The sequence below is a fragment of the Aricia agestis genome, chromosome 9 (genome assembly GCF_905147365.1).
Source record: "Aricia agestis chromosome 9, ilAriAges1.1, whole genome shotgun sequence".
Lineage (NCBI taxonomy): Eukaryota > Metazoa > Arthropoda > Insecta > Lepidoptera > Lycaenidae > Aricia > Aricia agestis.
Window position 1 is genome coordinate 13,759,815 of NC_056414.1, and position 22,282 is coordinate 13,782,096.

Here is a 22,282-nt window from a genome sequence, read left to right on the forward strand (position 1 = left end):
GGAAGGCCGATCCAATCGGACTGATCCCAGGCCGACCTGAAAGGACTCGACACATGGGAATGCTCATTGAACCCATCTTTCAAGTCGATCTGCGATGAAATAGAACGATCGGCCTTCCCCGTTTCTGACTTCTCGTCTTTACGTGAGTTGACGGCTGAAAGAACATAAGACAAAACAGCAAAAAAGAAAAAGCCTAACCTACGAGTATCAGTTACTAATCAACTAAACTACGTGTAGCAGTTGTCTTCATCAGCGTGGTCCGAACAGTCTATGGTTCCGTCGCAGAGTTGTGACAGCGCAATGCAGCGGCCGTCGACGCACCGCAGCTCCCCGCTCGGGCACGGCGACGCATGCGCGCTGTTGTACATCTCCTCGCTCCTCTCCGATAACGTCACGTTCACGATTTCCGACGAATCCGATATGGATTCGTCGCGGTCTACTCGAGGTTCCTGTAATTTGAGTAAGACTTTAGTGACATTAATTATTATTTGTTTTAAGTGACTTTGCCCTATTCTTTGATTGCTGTTCATCTTTAACGGCCGCACTCAGTGACTAATATTAATAATAATGATTATACTTATGTCCAATTTCAAAGGTTTTTTGTCAGCAGCAAATCTTTTTAGTAGTACGCCTTGATTGTCGTTACGTCACGACATTAGCCAATAACACTGACCTCCATTATACAAGTACGCTGGACTTACGATATCCTTTGAAATGGCCGCTGGTTTTTGTGCCTATTTGAAGCGGAATCAGCGCCCCCAATGCAGGGGAAGAGAACTAAATTTGACGTAAAAATGACGTTTGAAAGTCGCCATATTGGCGCTGATAGCAGTAGTGAGAGTACTTGGAACTAATGCTAGTTTCTACAACCAATAGCGATTAAGCGGCCATTTGCAAGTTACGTCAGATTAAGTTCTGTTTCCCCGCATTGGGGGCGCTGATTCCGCTTCAAATAGGCACAAAAACAGGTGGGTAACATAAGTCCAGCGTACTTGTATAATGGAGGTCAGTAGCCAATAAACAACGCTGAACTGAAAATCTTCAGAAACCTCAAACCGGTCATAAGTCAAGATGTTGTCTTTAATACATTTATTAAAATATTTCTAGGTGCTGCTGTAGCTTCCACATTAGAGTTATTGCATAAAAATTTAGTTTAGTTTTACCCTCATCATCGCAGCATCAATATGTCTTTCAACTTTGTTTTCCCTCGTTTGTCCCTTTGATGCTTTCGATTCTAATTCAATGATCGTTGGTTTTTTCGTTGCTTTCTCTGTCGTTTGCTCGTCGTTGGTAAATTCTATACTCATATCTTCTTCGGCTTCCATTTTTATGTTAGCAGATTTTGGTGCTGGTATTGACTTTTGTCTTGAATTTCTCTTGGGGAATTCCAATTGCTTTTTCGTTGTTTCTTCGACAACTGATATTATAGTTGAATATTCGTTGGTTTCTGGGGTCACTCCTTTAGGTTTTTGTCTAATGTAGGGTGAGAGACGAGATGGTGAAGGTCTCCGAGTAAAGTTCCTACGAAGGGCGTTATTGCTATCACTTGTCATAAGGATTTCCTTGCTGCTGTCACTTTCACCTGAAAAATATTAATTAGGAAATCTTATTAACTTATAAGTTATGACGTGCAATATCTGAGATTAATGGATTAAAAATAAATTGGGTTTTTCGGTGTTTCGTTTGCCGCTAGGGGGCCAGCACATTAAGAGCCAGCGTTTACGATACTTTCCTACCTACCATCTGCGACTAGGTGGAGGTACCTATGTAGCAGACTGGCTTTCCCAAACCGTTTTTTTGCGCGGCAAGGCTGAAAACTATCTTATTTTTTCAAGATATCGTTTTCATTTTTGATTTTATAAGTAAAACATAACGCTTATAATTTGGGCCTATCCTTATATTTTTAAAATAATTATTATTTTCCAAGAAAATAAACATAAATAGACGATTTCCAATTTTGGTGGCTTGTCGCCGAACTATTTTACTCAATATCTAGACCGATTAACAGAAAACTTGATACTGGATTAATTTTTATTTTTATGTAGTCGTTTTATATAGTTGACTCTTCATAATATATGAATTTTACTGTACTAACTTCTGTAGTTGAGTTTTTATGACACAGTTTAGGTCTGTCGCGGAGAACTTTTAAATTTTGGTGGGATTTACGAAACATTGTTTCTACAAAATACCATTGATCCCTTAAGCATAAAAAATACGCCATTTACTTCATTCAGCCCCACGCTAACCAGTTTAAGAGGTGGCTGTGGGCTGGGTCGTACCAGTTTCTAGCCAGAAATGAAAGAAAACCGTTTTATCACAAAACCCCCGATTTTATGCAATTTTGGTGTACTTAAATAATTACTTGTGGCAATAATATCATGTTGTTATTTTGAACATCGGTAGAGTTTTGGTTTGTTTATAGTTAAGTTAATGTGCTATAACTTTAGTGCACGTAGTTTTTTTTAAGATTATTTTTCCCGCAAATTCCAATTTTGGTGGGTAAATTTTGGTGGGTAAGAGGGTGTGTAAAACATTATTTTTACAAAATACCATTGATTCTTGAAGCATAAAAAATACGCCATTCACTTCATTCTGTCATAAGCTAACTCGTCTAGGTGGTGGTTGTCGTACCGGTTTCCCGTAAATACCTGATCCCCAATTTTGGTGGAAACAAAAATTTTCACCAAAATTATATAAAAAATGCAAGTTGTTGAAATTCACTCAGCAATTTCATTGCTATTGTGTCAATGTCGTATAGAACAGATGTCCCAAAATAACTATGATTGCAAAATAAAAAATTAAATGAAAATTACAAGTATTAGCTTACTTACCCATCGTGTATCCAGAATTTCTTTCACGGTTAGTTGGTACCCTGTTTGGTTTACGAATTGACGGCGCTGGGGCAGATCCAGCGATTTCTTCTCCCAAGTCCCCATCTCCTAAGTCCGAGAGCCCTCTCGGCTGGGGCCGCTTGCCTTGGCACAGGTCATATGATTCATCGTCCCCACCGGGACAATCGGAGTAACCATCGCACAGCCAACGTTTGGTTATGCACATACCGGAAGCACATCTGAAATAATGCCATTAATGAGTGCATTTTTAAATGAGCCATTTGAAATTTGGAACAAGGAACACCGTTGGCGGTAAGTCTGTTAATACAATATGCTTCGCTTCATCTCGTCACCTTGCAACGTGAACTGGACCGAAGGGTAGTGACGTCAACATTAGTTCAATCAAAAAACGTATGTAAAAATACCTGTATTCATTAGTTTCACACAAAGAGCATGATGCCTCATCTTCTCCCGATGGGCAGTCTTTAGTTCCATCGCAGATCCAGTCCCGCGATATACACGATCCGTCGCCGCAGGCCATCTCGCGCGACAGACACGGGCTCCTGGGGCTGGCACAGTTGCTGCTTGAATACTGGCTGCACTGGAACACTGAGTTCAACTCCGCTGGAATGGATCCTTCGCAGCTGTCCACGATACCTGGTAAATAAAACGTAAATTTTAAACATTTTACAAAGGAAATGCGTAGAGAATTAATAAACAGGATGTAACAAACACGTCAAACTTATAACACCCCTCATTTTTGTCGGGGGTTAAAAACAAGTATAATTTAGGGTGTGTATTCACATGATTGTAAACAGTTTCTACTGAAAGTAGAAATCTAGAAATAGTCACTTTTGACTTCTATATTCTTTATGAGAAATGCCCCAATGTAATGAAAAAAAAGTTATTCTTTCAGCGCTGCAGTTTTGACAGTGACCTCTATATAAGGAACACATACACACCTTAAAGTATTATCACTTTTATACACCCTGTGTACTAAAGGATAGTTTCTAAAGAATTACATACCTTTGCAGAAATTATAGCAAGGCAGTTTTTGGAGGTTTGGTTGCGGGCTGCATTCTGGTTCAAGGAGCGCGCAGACGAAATGTATGGCTCGCTCGCTGCAGTTGGTTTGGATGAGGTATTCCAGCTGCGGGAGGAGGCTCGACACGGTTGTTCTGCCCATGGTGACTGGAGGACCAGCCAGGTCGTACGGCAGAATACCTCTACATAGAGGCACACTAGTTGATCTACATTGCACTGAAAGTGTGAAAATAATATTTACATTATTAGTTATATTAATTTATACTAAAAATGTAAGTTATAATTTCCATTTCCAAGTTTTAAAGGTTCTTGCAATTATAAATTATATTTATTATCTTATACAGTGCAACAATCAATCTCATGTATCGAACTTCGTCTATATTCATTGCTATTCACTCTATCAAGGTTAAACAAATATATTTAACAATCGAAATGACATTCAAAATAACACGTTTTGATATTTAAAATTACATACACGAAAATTTAAACTCTTGAGTTTAGCAGTCACGAAAACGAATCTTTTGAAGTTTGTTTGAAGTATGAAACAACATAAACAACTACAAAATATACCATGATAAAATTTTACTACCATTCTATGTACTACATATTTTCTAGATGTGCAAACAAGAATAGCACAAACAACAACTAGCACTAAGAAATTGACTTGTAACGAACATAATATCTAGCTTACTTCAAAAAAGTTTTTTCGCCTAATAAACAGCTTCTATTTTACTTACCATCCAGGTTATTCAACCCATCTGGATACTTTTTAGTGGTGGGTTCTTTTATGTTGCGCCAAGTCGGTAGAGTTGGTGACACCCTCGTGTTGTATAAGGAGTGCTGTGTCGTAGATTTCATATGTTCTGCCTCTTCAATAGAGAGACCGAACACCTTTGAATGTCCCGATGTGAATTTCACATCCTTGGCTAGCGGTCGACTGTAAAATTCTTCCACAATCGGTGGCTCCGAGCTTGCAAACTTCTCGTTGGCCCTAGATCTTATATTGTAGATTATTTCCAGGGGCTCTCTTTTAGCGTTGCCACTAGGATCTCTATCGACAAATCCCGATAGACCATTCGAAGATTCCGCATCGGCGAAATCACTAACAGTGACAGGTTCGGTGCTGCTTGGCATAGCGCTGCCATCTTGGAAATAGATGGCAAGGGGTTTCTCCGGCTTCTGTGTGATATGCGGTTTGAGCGTGGATTCACTGGGCACAGTGTTCCTCGTCTCGTCTAGGTATTTGGGTGCTCGCAGCTTGTCCAAGTCCGCCTTCTCGTTGCCATATTGTATTTCCGGTGTGATGTGGGAGGGGAAGACTGGTGGCGCGGGCAGTTTCCGCTTGAACGTTCTCTCTGTGATCGAATCTAAAACCGTCGTGATATCATAATTTCTGTCAGTGTCTGCCTCGTAAAAATCTATTTCTGGTGTTTTCGTTCCTGTGTTAAAAAGTAGGTGATTTGTTTACAAACAGATACATGTAAGCCGTGTTGCAAGTTTATGATTAATGATTACGTAAAAATCGAAAAGCTTATAGATGAATTTAAATAATTATCTAGGAGATTAAAAAATGATAATCATAAACTTTATATGAGCGAAACGGAAAAGGTGCAAAGTTCAAAGCGAACATATAATATCTCCCACACGTACGATGACAGATAGACAGGCAATATGTTTATATTGTCATACCGGAAGGCTGCTTAACTTCTTTATTTTTGACCTCGATTCGTCTGTTGTTAGGGTTGCTCTGTGCCCCGGCGACGCTCTCCTCCCAGTCCGTAGCATTCGCAGAATTCACATCTGCATTCAGGTTGCCTGAAAGAGTAAAACAAGGAAATTAGTATTAAACTTTTTAAGACGTCTCTTGCAAAGTTTTTTACATTTAATAAGGAGTAAACTTTATATGAGGATTAAGGTTTTATCTCGAATGAGCTTAGGTGCATCAATCATAAAACCAGAGTGAAATTACGCTTGTGGTGTGTTTGGTCATGTGTGGTAGCCACACAAAAAGGCGATAAAGTTTTAGAACCAGGAACAACCTCACAAAACTAAAGGACACGAGTGTATTCTAGTCTTGCTAGTCTCTATGGGAGGCTATAACTATCCCTTTCCATTGACGCTCGTTTCAATCATCTAACACAGACACCATAGTAGCAATCTGTTTCATAACACCATGTGAAACCTACTCAGATGCGTCGAATCAACAATAACAATACTTATCTAAATTATCCTAATAAAGTTTGCGTAAAAGCTTTTAAAGTTGAAGTACTGGACTACTTAGATCGCGGACGTAGATTGTGACATAACGAGGAGGAATCTCGATGGAAGCAGTGAAAGCAGGGTTAACTGCTGATGTTCACGACATCATTATTTTTCATTAATCCTTATCAGTTAAATCACTGGTTAATGTTTTGAAACAGGAAGCTGTGGTTACTTAAAGGATTTTAAGAGATCACAGGGTAAGATAATCAAAGATCTCTCAGATTTTTGCTGTAGAAACACGCAGAGAAAACTTAAATTCATACTCATTACTCATATAATAAATGCGAAAGTTTTCCTGTCTGTTACTTCTTACGCTGAAACCACTAACATGATGAAAATGTTTGGTAACCTTGACAATAAAATTTCTGTGTGAATAAATATCTGTTATGGTTAAGATGTGGAATCAAAATTATATTTCCCCGATAGGTGATGATAATGCAGCTAAAAACACTCTTGATTTAGATCTTCAAACAAATACAATTAAAAACTATACATGTCAAACTTATCACAGTCAACACTATTTTATTTGTGTCGTATATAAAATATTTGAATTTAAAGTAAAATTATTTTAGCTTTTAAATATTCTGACCAACCACAGCCATGTTATATTCGCAAAAGCAGACATATTGGTATTGCTGCTAAATTATACATGTAACTAATTCACTCTCAAGTAATTAGTGTTATTCAATCTCGGTTTATCTAAGCGAGTGTGATAAAACCTACTCTAGCGTGTGTGACCACTAGCGTTAGGGTTACTGCTCACTCACGACAAACAGTCATCTACTTATTATAATACGAAGAGTATAAAGTTGCAGACACTCGAAAAAAATGCAAGTTGCACTCTGGGAGTGCCGGCAGAAGACAAGAAACGGCAGTTACAGGAAATCATTTAACGCCGCGAAAATGTGTTAATAAAAATAGGCCATAAGGCATTAAGTCACCTTTGTACCTTTATTGTGCATTTACTTAGAGGCAGTGATTGTGCTGTGTGTTCCGGACAAGTACCGCTGTTGCTGGTACCGCGCGCGCGCACCAATCTGCTGCAGGGAGCGCCGCTGACACGGGCGTTGCGAGCGCTCAACAATCTGTCTTTACATGTTGATAGCTGTTGTTCTCGTGTTTACTGACTGAATTTACTAGAGCCACATTTTGTTTTTTGGCATAATTTTAATGTTTGATGTTTAAAGTTTTTGGTTGTTATAAGTATTAGTTTTTTTTTAGTTATCTATTGTATTAGGTTATCCTGCGAGAATAGATATATGTGTTCAATAAATAAATAAATTATAAAACTTCTATTTTATTTTGATTTCTAATGAAAGATAATATATTCATCTCCACGTCTACACCGTAAAAAAATTATAGCCGCATACAATATTTTCACATAAATACGTTTTAACCATCACAATAATCGCAAAAGATTTAAAAAATGAGGTTTGATTAGGTACCATTATAGCTAAATTACTAAGGAAAATAAATATACAAAAAAAATGTTGCTTATTTAGTCCCCTGTACGAATAGCTAAATAAAAATAAATAACATTTCCATTTATAAGAAAAATAAGAAACTCTCTCATATTTCTTCATACATTTTCGCCTTATCAAGAACGCGGCGTGTGTCGTAACCGCCACTGTACAAGGCGCGCTGATATTGAATGTTATTTTAATGTCCTTAACGTCGAAATTAGTTGCTAATTTTTATAATAATTTTTTTGATAGCGTCCGAAAGTTGATAATAGAATGACTAAAGTCTGCCGTGTCTTAGTTGAGTGCTAAGCCTTAGAGCGCTAAAGTTATATAAGAAAATAGGTACATAATGTAATTACCAGCTTAATAGCGTTACAAATTATAATAATTGTGGCAAAATAAATATGTCACACAGTCTCTGCTACATAATTAAACACACCTGACTGTCGTGTCACAAAATGGAACTTTTAATCATACCATGTAAAGGAACAAAATTATAGTACCTAAATAAATAGTTAAAGATAAAAATCATAATCCTAATACAACTTATTTTTCAAGATTATTTACGAATCTATATTAACACAATATATCGTTTAATAAAATCTTACTTTCATGTATGGATTCTTAAAAGTATAATCTTAATTTTGGCTTCTATATAATCTAATGCTAAAATACCAAAATCATTAAAAACTTACAAACAAATACTTTTAACAGCAATAGAATTCTGCATTCATTACGCGGAGCAAAAGACATCAACGCGTTGTAGATCGATGTGTTAGTTTTCCCTATAGTTTTCTAAAAAATGCGTGGGCCGATTTTGATGATTCTTGCGTCAATCGATTTGTCTCTAGCACAAGACACTATTGACAAGATGGTGATTAAAATATATTTATCTAGCGAGGCGTTATACTAAATGCAATATCTGTTGGCTTAGCTCTATAATAAGGTGTAAGATTTAATTAAATATTATTCGCTCATGGCATGTATTACATAATTGCCTGCAACATGCAGTACATGTGGTGCATACGGGAGCTCCATTAAGTAATTAAAGTGGTTTTGCTCTGACATACGAGATAAGAGCCTTGTACTAAAATTGGCTGATATTAGTTAATGTTAATCTCAAATGGTACTAGGATTTTAATATTATTTAATGCAAAAGTGGATTTAATTTGAATGTCGGGGTAAAAAGGGGTAGAAGTTAGAAAAGTTATGTGAAGCAAAGTGTAATTAAAATCAATATAATACGAAAATATTACTTACATCAAGTAATTGCTTTAATTTTAATAATTGATAAGGGTTAATACTTTTAAAATGATGATAATACTTTTAAAACGTTTGAAACCAATGTTACATAGTACTGTGTACTAACATAATAATAATTAGTGTATAAAAATTAGCAAAGATTTGTTCATAATCTTGGCATGTTCGGTAAATCCCTGTGTTCATGCACGTTGTCGGAAGTAAAGTATTATTAAGAACATAAATTCGAAAAAGAACCTCCAAAATTGATTTTATGGGATAATAATTGTAAGATACGGGCCGTATTCGATGCCCATAAAACTTACCGAATACGTAAAAAGCTGTCAACGCGCATAATAACTTTGCAGCGGAAAACCAGTTGGAGCAAAACAACCGATCATTTTGTGGGTGGGCTTTTGATTCCTAATGCAGTTGGCTCAGTTCGGTAGCAGGAATTCATTAAATTTTATGTTAATAAAGGAAAGGGCGGGGCTGTTAATGCGATAATTATTATAACGACAACGACGAAGAGGTTCGTAAAAGGAATTTTTATTTTTATTTTCAACTCCCGTTGTTCCTAAAAACCAAATCGCATTAGATTTATAATTGTAAATATATTATATTTGTATATATATATATATATATATATATATATATATATATATATATATATATATATATATATATTTTTTTTTTTTTTTGTAAAAAAACTTTCAAATTTAAGAAAAGATCCAAGACCGAGGTTAAAACATTATAAGCTATCTACAAAGGTAGTAAAAGTGCAAACTGCAAGCTTTATTGAGATGTCAAATAATAATATGCCGATGATGCACGGTGAGAGTCCAACTTGTTCACTTTCGAATGATAATTTCAAAATTAAAAAAAAAACCTTGCCTTCAATTGTGTGCCCATGTCAGCGCCTGTCTCGGAATAAATAATGTGATTATAATAATTTCTGGCTGCTCTCGAGAGGTGACCATTAAAATAACCCTGTCGTGCGCGATGAGAAAGTTTTTGAATATTTATGAAATCTCAATTGAGGTTTATTTTTACAGGCGACAAAGCGGACATAAAAAATTGAGATATAGTCCTTTCTCGATTATTTTAACTAAGTGTTTTTAGACCCTTATGTCGTTGTTGTCAAGGTGTTATATTGCCATCAAGGTATTGTGATGATTAATGAGAAAGAAATATTTTTAATTTTCTTGTGCTTAATTTACTAAAAGATACTTTACGACCTAAAACGCTACAATGCGATTATGCAAATTGCGCTCGAAGTATTACAAAAATATAAATGGGTGTATAATTAATTGATCGACAAAACAAAGTGTTAAATGTATTTTAATTAATATGCAGATATAGTTAAGACATTGTTATTATGTAAGACAAAGACATAGACTAAAACGTTGACCAATACTATCAGGTACATTGTTCTAAATAATTAACCGATGATAGGAAGCCGATTACCGGGTGTTTATTAATTTCACGCTAATCTGTGAAAACCAAACACGTTTGAGGACGTAAGTGAATGAAGTCGATAACTAACATTTTATAACATGAGGGAAATCTATACTAATATTATAAAGCGAAAGAGTTTGTTTGTTTATTTGTTAGAACTCGCTAATCTCAGGAACTACTGGTCCCATTTGAAAAATTATATCAGTGTTAGACCATTTATAGAGGAAGGCTATATTTTATCACGTCAAGACTAATAGGAGCGAAGAAGTAGAGGAAAATGTGGAAAAAACGGGAGAAATTATTTGAGAGAGCTTATTTCACGAACTACTGGAGCAATTTTTATGTTATTTGGTACAGATAAGTAGTAGACCACGTGAAGGATCATAGGCATATTTTTTGTGGACTAATTTGTCCATCTAATTTACGCGGGCGAAGCCGCGTGGAACGTCTAGTTAGTCATATTTTTCCCTTATAATTTGTACAAACTTTGTGACTTATATACTTCATCATCTGGCTAATATATCTGGCTTTACATTAGGGCTCCCACACATAACTACGAATTTGCATCGCATCGCAAGGTCATTTTTATTATGAATTTTGTTGCATATTTTTTCGATGCGGTGCGAATTTGCAGTTTAATTGTGCGGGAGCCCTAAATCAATATTTTTTTATTTCAATTTACCCGACCGTTAAGTCTCCATTAATGCAAAAAACGAACATTTTTAAATTGTTAGTTACCCATTTCATCCGCTTACGTCTTCGTTTCATATAACATGTTAATTTGATATCGTAACCCGTTGCGTAACCGGAGGAAATGTCTACAACTTTGTTACATTTTATTTAACACTAAGCCGGGCTAGGCAAGTTATATTAGCCTATTACAATGTAAGAAATTTGTTACATCCATACTAATATTATAAACTAGCTGTTGCCCGCGACTTCGCCCGCGTGGACTTTAGTTTATACTAAAAAAACTATTTGGATCTTCGATTTCATTACACAACTCATAACAATACAACGCTAAAATCGAAAGATGGTCATTGAAAGCCAATCGATAAGTGATAAACATTTAACAGCCAAAACCGGTGAAAGTAATCGAAAGTGATATAATATTTACAATTACAATTAACAATCGTGATTCCTTATAAAATATTTTTCCTCTAAATGCAATCAACATTTGTGCCCCATGTCCCATAATGCCACTAAATAAGATGAAACTTCTAAGGGTTGATTCAGACCGCAACTATAAATTATATAATAAATATATATAATAAAAATAGAAATGCATCTACGCGTCGCGTTGCGGTCTGAATTGGCCGAAAGGGTTGATTCAGACCTGCATTTCTAAATTTCTATGGATTTGACAGATTCGCAAGACGTCTCACGCAATTGAAATCTGTCAAATCCATACAAATTTAAGCCGCACCGCGCCTCGCCGCGCCTCGCCGCGCCTCGCCTCGCCTCGTCACGATGCGGTCTGAATTGACCCATGTGATTTTTTTTTTTTTTTTTTAATGAAAGAAGGGGGCAAACGAGCAAACGGGTCACCTGATGGAAAGCAACTTCCGTCGCCCATGGACACTCGCAGCATCAGAAGAGCTGCAGGTGCGTTGCCGGCCTTTTAAGAGGGAATAGGGTAATAGGGGAGGGTAGGGATGGGAAGGGAAAGGAATAGGGGAGGATAGGAAAGGGAATTGGGCCTCCGGTAAACTCACTCACTCAGCGAAACACAGCGCAAGCGCTGTTTCACGCCGGTTTTCTGTGAGAACGTGGTATTTCTCCGGTCGAGCCGGCCCATTCGTGCCGAAACATGGCTCTCCCACGTATAAATATCTGTCATCTCGTAATCAACATTCTATTATTTGACAAATATTAACCCCTAGTTTTTTTTAAACGCGAGAAGTAAGTTTTGTAAAGACTGCCAAATGCCAATAATATAAAGTTTTAGGCATTGACTTTCAAAATGCTCAGTATAAACTATGTATATGATAATTAAAACTAAACAGTCGCATTCAGAGACATTTGATTTTTACATTTTATTTTAATGCAAGTATGTTAAATAATCATTAAAAAATTAAATAATTAATGAATGTTACACTAGATACTCACTAGGCACAAGGAAGTAGACGAACACGCCAAGCGCGACGCATATAGTGAAGAGGGCGAGGGGCCAGCGCAATAGACGCGCCGCCCGCCCCGCGCGGCCCCGCCCTAGCCCGCTCTCCGTCACGCGGTACAGGCTGTCGGGGTGCGAACCCTGAAAAAAAAAAACAAAGATTAGTTTATCATCTCTAGATCATTGTTAGCTCTATGGTCTTGTGTTTAAACATTGAACGAGTTTTTGTTAGGACTTGTGAGTTTAACTAACGAAGATACCGAAAACATAAGTATCTAGACTATTTAATGAAAATGAATATATAATAATATTTAAATATATTATCAAAGGAACAATTTGCTATTTTTCCTTGGTTCTATTATACTGCTCGTAAAATAAGTAATTCCGAGATGTACAAATAAAACCAAGTAGACAAGCCTCAACATCATATTAAATTACTCCTATGTTGGCGATATAAAAAAAATAATTGTAATCGCAAGTTTATTAGGGTTGTAACGATCGATTCTTTCAGTTTGTACTACTTTGCGTCTAATAATAATAAATTTTCAAGACACACAGTCATGGGCGTATCTAGAATTTCAGCTAGAGGGGGGGGGGATATTCGCACTGAATACAGGGGCGGCATGAGCTGCACCCCCCTGCATTCAGTGCGAATATCGACGCAAAGGACATGTACAGTGGCGGTTACGACGCTCACCGCGTCTTTGATAGGGCGAAATAGGAGAAAATTATACATTTTATTTTATTAATGACCGAATCATGTTATAATATTTTTCGAACTGGCCTTGCCATATTTTGTTTCCAACACTTCATTTTACGCAGAGTAAATAACACGTTTTAAATTCGCACTTTCCAGGAAAATTGACGTTTATTGTACTTTCCAGGGGGGAGGGGGGCAGCTGCAGCCCCCCTGCCCCCCCCCCCCCCCCCCCTCGTACGCCCATGCACACAGTGTAGCTAAACTAGTGAGTACTTGCTTTCTAAGCACATTCAAATCTGGAAGAGAAAAATATACTTACGTCGTTGCAATTTCGCACTAGTCGGATCACGGCAATAATTGAGAACTTAATGTTTATTACAACACAATAATAAAATTTTAGTGTCCCTTACGAGGTATCCAAAATATGGATTACGCAACATAAAACGTTAAAATACGTACGTCACAAAAAACAACTTAATGTTGAAATCTTAGGTCAGTTTATCAGCTTTCTCTAAGGTTAAGGGGCACGCTGTCAGTATGTCGGTGTCGTTCCATACTCGGAACTCAATTTATGCCAAAACCTGTGTTTACGAGCTCTATAAATTATTTCGCGTTATGGTAAACTTGACAAAGCGCAAGAGCATATATTTTGAGGTGAGCACTTTAAAGAAGATTTATGGTTCTGTTAAGAACTTAAGATGTCATTATTTAGCTGGGTAATGTTCTTTGGGTGGGCATATACGTCGTTTGAGAAGACTTATCGTTTTCACGAAATTGTGATCTACGTTTGTCAAACAAAGTGTTGTATAATAAAGTAGTACCTGGATTATGGAGTACTTAACGACGCCATCTGCTGGAATAGCTTTAGCTGTTGTTGTGTCGTTAAAACAATTAGTTGCTCACAAAATAGTATTATTATTCGCCAATAGATGTCAAGAAGAGTCATATTTTTCAGTTTATCGATTATCGATAAAACACGAATAAAAAGACATTTTCTAAAAATGATTCCTAGCTAGATCGATTTATCGTTCCCGAAACCCCCTATACTTATACTAAATTTCATGAAAATCGTTGGAGCCGAGATTTCCGAGATTCCAATTATATAAATTTATATACACAAGAATTGCTCGTTTAAAGATATAAGATTTGTCTGCATCTAATAGGGTTCAAAAGTATTGCACTAATTTGATGAAACTTTTCAGACAGATTTGAATGGGGCGGAGGACATGGGCCACTTTCTACCGCAGGAAGATGAATGGCTAGCTTGATAGTTTATTTGCACTTAAGAAGTCGTGGGTCACATATTCGGATACGCAGATGGAACAGTTGATACAACAGGAATAAAAAAGGTTTTAAATTTTAAATTAATCTATACCTCTATATAGGAGTCCAATATTTAAGATAGTTACCCCCTTACTAATAAACGCTGTATAAGCTTTGAATAGTTACACAGTGTTTTGTCTTCTTCAATCCAATTAAAAATGTCACTTGTGTGACAGGAACAAAACACTGTATAACTATTCAAAGCTTATACAACGTTTATTAGTAAGGGGGCTAGTATTTAAAAAGTTCAGTCCCTGCACCATCAACATGATGTATAAGATATTCATAAATTAAGTATCATAATTCAATCATTCTATATAAATCAGCATATTAGCATTAATTAGCGCCAATTAAAATAAAAAATAAAGTTATTAGTTTAATTTATGATGTGTACAAAACAGTTATCATAAAAATTAATACCTTATGATATGAAATTAATGAATGATGTTCCGTATTCGAATATGCCTCGTTAATTTCTAGGTCATTAAATGCTGATGGATAAATAAATAAATAAATCGACAAAATATGGTAAAAATTGTTTCGTAACTTTGAACCTTTAAGTGTGATCAAGGCCGAATTAATCATATAAAGTTCTTCCACAGGATGTGGTCATATTATTAAGTTAATTATATAGTTAATAAAGCATATAATAACTGCTTCAAAATTATTTTTTTTGTCAGCTCATTAGAAGATTAGGTAACAAGAAACTAGTGATACTAATCAGTAATCACTATCAGTTCAGCCTCCAGGGTAATGAGCGTAGAAAAAACTAGTGTATAAAACAACTTAGGCATACTAAAACAAAAAAAAAAAACAAACAAACATGGCTTTACATGGCTGTACCTATAATCTGAAATTAGTAGTACCTACTCTTTGTAACAAAAGAAGATACTTAATTAAAAATCATTCTATAATACCTTTAGGCTTTATGTTGCAAATAGAGTTCTTAAGTACAATTTCAACGTCAATTTATCTAACTTACATTGAAGCCTACCTTGGTTGGAAAATTCTTCATATCCCTCGGCTTAGCGAAGTACTTGTCTAATTTGTTTTCGAACCCGGGGTGATGGGGAGGCGGCGGGACGGGTCGGATCCTATACGTGCCGTACGACTCGCACTGCTCCGATATCGTGGGTAAGTTGCCGTTGGGCGAGCTGCAGCTGCTGCTGGAGCGAGAATTAGAGTAATGGAGTGATCCATCGCTCGGGTTCTTCGGCTTCTTCGTATAGTTATGCCGTCTCGGCACCTCCTCTGCCGCCTTTAAATCGTAGCTCTCAAACTTTTCTGTAATGTAATTCTCTTGTATCTCCGTGGTAGGAATATATCTTAGGAGTCTCGGCTCCTTTATTTTCTTCTCGTATTTCACGGAGTCTGTCTCGTTGTCTAATTTGGCGAGATTGAGGGAGTGGTGCAAGTCATTCGCGCTACGATTCGCTTTGCGCTTCACTTTTCGCTCGGCGGTCCGCGTCTGGACGTGGTCGTCTACGATCTCGGACTCGGAGCACGACCGGTCCCCGTATAACACGTAGTTGCCGTTTACCATTTTGCTGTTTTATTTACACGATACGACACGACATATTTGCTATCGGATTGTTAAAGTCAGTAGTTAGTTCATAGTTTGTATCACAATAATGTATTTTAGGCACACTGTTCACTCTTCATAGTTCACACTGGGAATGATTTCATAAGCTGAGGCCTGCGGTGGATTGTTTGTTTATTCTTTGTTTCAGTGATGAGAATTTTTCAACATAATTCTTTACTTGTGCCGTACTTGATTACAAAACAACTGTGGTATTCAAAATATTGACCGTTTGGAAAATGAAGAAAATGTGGTATTAAATCTGATATTTCAGTGTGTGCGATATTATAAGGATTGATGATCTTAGATATTTGTCTTTGTGTAAAGTTATAAATATATTTATTGGATCATACTCGTAGTCCTTACACTAGAGAATATGGTTATAAAGTAGACCTAATTTTTCGTGAACAATAAATATTTAAGTTAAAGTTACAAACGTATTTTAAACATTCAGAATTTAAGATTAATCTTATACGTGAGAATGTAGAGCGAGCCAAACAATATATCTCCTTGAAATCGATATGCAATGTTTTAGAACAGATCATAATTAGTTCAAATTTTAAATAACAAACGTGTATAATAATGAGAACTTTTGCAATAGTAACGCAAGCGTGCGATAGCTATCGTCGGGCGTTATGTCGGCCATTATTGTGATTCGGTTCCCGCGCTTTTTGCGCCGCTGACGCGGGAAGGTTCCCAGTAGCTCTGAGCCCCTAGCCAAGACGTTTTTCTTTATCGCTTATTTATAGAATTGCCGATCAAAATGTATGGAATTGACATAACAAACAAAGGTCAAACTTCAACTTCACATTATCGAACGCTTATGTCAATTCCATACATTCTGATCGGCGATTCTATAAAGAAGTGATAAAGAAAACGTCTTGGCTAAAGGGCCAGTGCACTGCGCGTGCGCGACAGTCAAACGAGAGTGAATTGACTGCCATTGTGCAACTCCCTTGGTGCAATTGATGTGCCGTTAGCGCTGATCATTTGCACCTTAAATATTTCCTGATTTTAATCTATTTGGGTCTCTTATATAACCCGTAATTGCTTTTACGATTACCCGGACTCATCATAATTTACGACATCCTTGCAATATTCGCATTATCTTTCATTAAATGTTGAATTTAACATTCTCCAAGTTACGAAATTTAAGAATCTCTTAATCCAAAATCAGTAGCTTAATGACACACATTTATCTTGATCTAATATCATAATGATCTTACAACCTAATCGCTGACGTTCTTATGTATTGTGGAGAACGTAAGATATTATATAAAACAGTTCATAGGTCGTATTACGTATCACGGGCTTATGAGTTTTTATTAAAAGTAATTTTCTCGGAAACAATAAAGATTGAAAGAGTTTAAATAGCATCTGTTGACGAAAACTTTTAATGTAGTAAATATATGCAGTACCATAACTAAACTTTATCATCTACATAATAGTAATGTGTGTAAAACTAAACAAAACTTCAAACACTTAAAGCGAATTTCCAAACTTGGCTATCTTAATCTGTGCCTAGATAATGCATTAATTATTTGGGAACAAAAACTGAGCATAATGTCTGAGGCAAGCGCACGTAATTTATCTAATCGTCCCCATTAAAACAGTAGTCAAATAACAAACGAAGGCCTTGATCTATGTGTGTTGTATTTTGCAAACGCGCATTATTTGAAAGCCATTCGCGCTTCGAACCTGTACTTAGACTCCAAACTTTGATGCATATCAGCTGTTGTAATCTTTTATTAAATTCCATTGAAACTGTTTTGTTATGTACATAAAATGACGCTCAGGAATAATCTAGTTCAGTGATTCTCAAACATTTTTTGGTGGCAGAATTCACGCCGAATCGACTTCTTAAAAAAATTAAATTGGACACCAATGGATAGCAGAGGTGTATTTTTCGCACTATTTCTAGTATTCTTGCGGAGCCTCTACAGATGCTTTGCGAATAGCTGATCTACTCGTTACATTAATAGCGATGAGGAGGGCTTCATACTGGTGGAAAAGAAGAAGCCCGCCGCCCGCAACCATCGCGGCTCAATATGAATTTAATATTTTACTCGTATATTGAGTAAACCGTCAAGCGCAAAATATTATGTTTATGAGTAAAATTGATCTTTAGATGCATTCGATGTTTATTGAAGTGCAAAATTCTCGATTTCTCAAAACATAAGTGTTACTGTTAAATAGTCCACTGCGCACAGTAGCGGTACGTGTTTAGTTTAGACGTATCGTTGATCCAACTGAATGAGCACCACGGCTGCTTTAGCAATACAATCAATATATTGCAAGAATAACTGATAATTATGTGTTTTTTTTTTCTATTTAACAACAGCAATAAATTTTTATAATAAATTATTATTCCAAATGTTGCCTACAACTTTTCCTAGCAGCATTTCGCATATTGCGCGAGATTTGTACTGCGCAATAAAAATTTACCTATTTCTTTCGTAGACTTAAAATAACTTCATACCCATTGAAGCGCTTCTGTGGATGTTTAGATACATAACAATACTTTTCATCTTACCGCATTCTTTGATTATGTTTTAGAATTAACAAATAGCAATAGACATGTGAGTGATGCGCGTGCAATAAATCATTAACTCTACATTTCTTCCGTAACCGATCCCCGACTAAAAATAGCTGTTGATTCTCATGTGAGATATGACCGGCTCATAAAATTTAGCGAGCATCGACAGCTCAATTAAATTAAACTTATTTACTTGACTGTACCTCCACCGAGCCGATTGTATCTCCGAGATTTACAATTTAATAAAGCCACGAGAATAACAAGTGTCAAGTAACAATATCCACTCCACAACAAATATATTCTAGTTTGTTGAATGAGTTGAATCATACAACATTATATTATAAGCTACATCATCAATGGTAATTTATGATATTGGTTGATAAATTTAACCCTATTTTTTAAACCGTATGATAAACTACTCTATGTATTAAAATGTATTAAACTTTGAACAACGTTGTAACTATATCCAGGGAAAGGAGACTACTAGCCCACGCCACAGGTTCTGACCTATATTATAAAATCTTTTGATTCGCAAACATGGTATTTGGCACGCAGTGAGTAAGCTCACAGTCAGAATATCCTTACAATAATCAAAGGAGCAGCTCCACCTACATTGTGAGCCAATTCCTTGTTCTAGAGAATGATGATGATGAAGCCTATCAGTTACAAAACGCTCGTATATCAGCTACCAGACTCGGTCTGAACACGCATTTAATGAGCCGGAGGTCAGAAGTCGCGGCTGGCCACACCGACTTCGAGGCATTTCTATTTCCTCGGCCTCCTTTTACGGCGACCACACATAAAAGGCAAGATAATATAGAATAAGGATTCGGGCTTCATAATTTTGGTATAAAAATCCATTATGCAGTTGCATAGATCCATTTTGAGATGTAACATTTGATGTCATAGAGCAATAATTTATGGCAGCGCAATTAACATAGAACATTTTTACGTTGTAAGCGTGTGTATCGAAATATACCGTGTAGGTATCGACATTTCTCAATCTAGTGGTTAATTTTTTCGTTAAAATATCATCTAAATTGTTCGCATCGATGCTACGATTCTAAATTTAATATATATTTCTATGTCTGTTATCTTTTCACGCTTAAAACGCAAAAATATTTTTATTTAATTTTGTATCAACAGCCTCGGAAAATGAATTGGAAAGATTTTATTCTGAAAAATGTACGGCTACAGATAATTTTCTTACCAAAGAGTTGTGGACAATACCTAGGTAGGAAAACACCTTGCTACGAATTATTTCTTTTCAAGATTTCCAAAATTTCATCTCCTAAGTATTTACATTCGATGCAAATAAATTGGACAAGACAAACCTTCATGTCGTAACTCGTAACCTCCTCTCACCAGCAAGCCTAGCCGGTGGCATTAGCAAGTAGAGGCTATCAATCCCGTATTTAGTATTCATCCAGTTATTAGTGCGTTGAACTGTGACATACGGACTGTTACTGACCGTTAGTAATTAAACCTTCGATTGACTAACTGTATAGGGAAGTGCTTATTAGAAACCCATAAGTGTACACTGCACAGTATGAAGACAGAAAACTACAATACCTATTATAATATTTGGAGGAAGCGACAGTAATGATATTCATGACTGGCTGCTGCCCTCGGCGTCGTGTGCGTAAAGGCTCTACAAACATTCTAAAAACTATATTTTAGATTGGATGTCATTTGTAGATCGTGCCCCAAGTATTCTTTTTAAATAAATTTTAAATGTACAGTTTTGACTTTCGTACGACTTTATTTTATGTATATGATTGGTAAAAAGTTGAAAGTAAAGGTTCTTTTGTGCAAGTCAAACCTCAAGTACGAAATGGCCGGAGCAACCCAAACTGGGGCAGGAGCTCACAAAACATCTATTGAGGGCTACAATCAATCATTATTTATAATAAATCGTATAACTGAGTTTCTATTATATAAGGATTATAATAGTAGGTTTAATAGTTATTTATGTCAAAACATCATCAATAACTTCAGAAAAGACCGTGACCGAGGGTTATCCTCATGTCATATAATTGTTGCTATCAGATAAACCGTTAGATAAAGAATTCTACACCTTAATAGGCTTTACGTGTCCGGTCATTAATACAGCAGAATCATTCAACAATCTGTCAACTTTAATAACCAGCATTAGTCCCACACCTCCGTGAGATGTACTGGTATACCTTTAGTTTGTACTAGATATTTAAGATATCTTGACAGGTAAATACTATGCTACATTAATCAGACTAAAGTATTACTTTAGTTTGAATTTATCTTGGATATAATTAATAAAGAGGAAAAGTTCGATTTTACATCGGCTGGCCTGACTCTAAAACTACTGGGGCAATTTTGATTTAAATAAAACAAAGACATAGAGTAGACAACGGGAAAAGACAATATAGGATACATTCTTACTGGAGAAAAAAACGTACAAACACGGCGAGATACTATTTTTCGCGGACAGGATCACAGGACCCTACAACTTCTAGTTCTAAATAATTGTAAAACTATTTCGTCTGGGTTCCAATACATCATAAGTCAAAAACATTATAAGATTTTTAACGCTGCATCAGGGCTTTTTTTTACGCCATATAATACAATCACTATATAACCGATTACGGCAGGCAATATACCACTTAGCAGCTTATTAAATCTAGAAAAACGTCAAACAAAAGACGATTACATCCCGGAATAAGTCTATGTAGGTTGACAGTTACAGCATTCGTACAGATCTTGGGAAAATGCACTGAAGTCAATAGTTTTTCTCAAGCCCACACAATAACATTGTGACTGGTACTGTTCTGTACTGTATAATATACAGGGTGTAACAAAAATAAGTGATAATACTTTAGGGTGTGTACGTGTTCCTTGTAGAGAGTTCACTGTGAAAGTAGCAGCGCTGAAAGACCAAAATCTTTTTTTACTTTTGTATGGGGAAACTCGTGACGCTCGGGCCCATACAAAAGTGACAAAAATTTTCGTCTTTCAGCGCTGCTACTTTCACAGTGAACTCTCTACAAGGAACACGTACACACCCTAAAGTATTATCACTTATTTTGGTTACACACTGTATAAGTATTGTCTGTGTTGTCACTATTACATGTCACACATCATTGTATAGAAATATATGATTTCATACGGTAAATTATACGATATAAAGAGATATAAATGCGATTTCATTCACAATTATATGTTTTAAAAAACTTTCATGACCTTCGGTTATAAAATTATAGCGTTTTTATATGTTTTTACATACAAGATAAAGGTATATGTACAAAATAAAGTATTAATGAAATACATCGGTCGATTCTTTATTTAGGTTTTCGTGAATTATAGCTGTAAAACGATTATTTTTGTTTAAGTAAAAGACGTTTATAACACGCCCACTTTGTTTGATAAGTCCTGGTTTAAGTAGAAGCATAGTATAAAGCTAAAACTTTATGTTTTAAAGAAAGATTCAATATTAGCGAGATCACTATGAATGCAAACTTGCCTTAATATACTTACGTCACAAAATTTTGTATATGCATAGAATTACAAAAGCTTGTTTTCGCGTTAAAAGTAGTAAATATACCTGTTGGTTAGTTGAGTATATCCGTATCAAATCCAAATTCGGTACATGGGTATATATAATTTGTGTAAGTAGGTCAGGGTACCCAGTCAAAATGCATTCGATAATTTTGACTGCAAAGATATTCTAAGTATTTGACATAACGCATTAAGTGTCA

The 22,282-nt window shown here is 36.1% G+C and overlaps 1 protein-coding gene across 2 annotated transcripts in view; it reads right to left on the reverse strand.

Moving 5' to 3' along the window:
- Positions 1–12: 12 nt before the first annotated feature.
- The window catches only part of LOC121730480 (atrial natriuretic peptide-converting enzyme-like), a 92,449-nt gene continuing 70,179 nt past the window's right edge, over positions 13–22,282 (reverse strand). The window contains exons 1-9 of one of the 2 annotated variants that reach the window (XM_042119528.1): positions 15,431–15,979; positions 12,407–12,554; positions 5,565–5,690; positions 4,613–5,314; positions 3,858–4,091; positions 3,257–3,488; positions 2,832–3,070; positions 1,164–1,582; positions 13–449 (exon numbers count right to left, since the gene is read on the reverse strand). In XM_042119528.1, coding sequence (XP_041975462.1) covers positions 228–449; positions 1,164–1,582; positions 2,832–3,070; positions 3,257–3,488; positions 3,858–4,091; positions 4,613–5,314; positions 5,565–5,690; positions 12,407–12,554; positions 15,431–15,979 — 2,871 coding nt within the window. In that variant the 3' untranslated portion in view covers positions 13–227. Of the gene's footprint in view, positions 450–1,163; positions 1,583–2,831; positions 3,071–3,256; positions 3,489–3,857; positions 4,092–4,612; positions 5,315–5,564; positions 5,691–12,406; positions 12,555–15,430; positions 15,980–22,282 lie in introns of those variants that run through there. The other variant, XM_042119529.1, reaches the window with a different exon arrangement.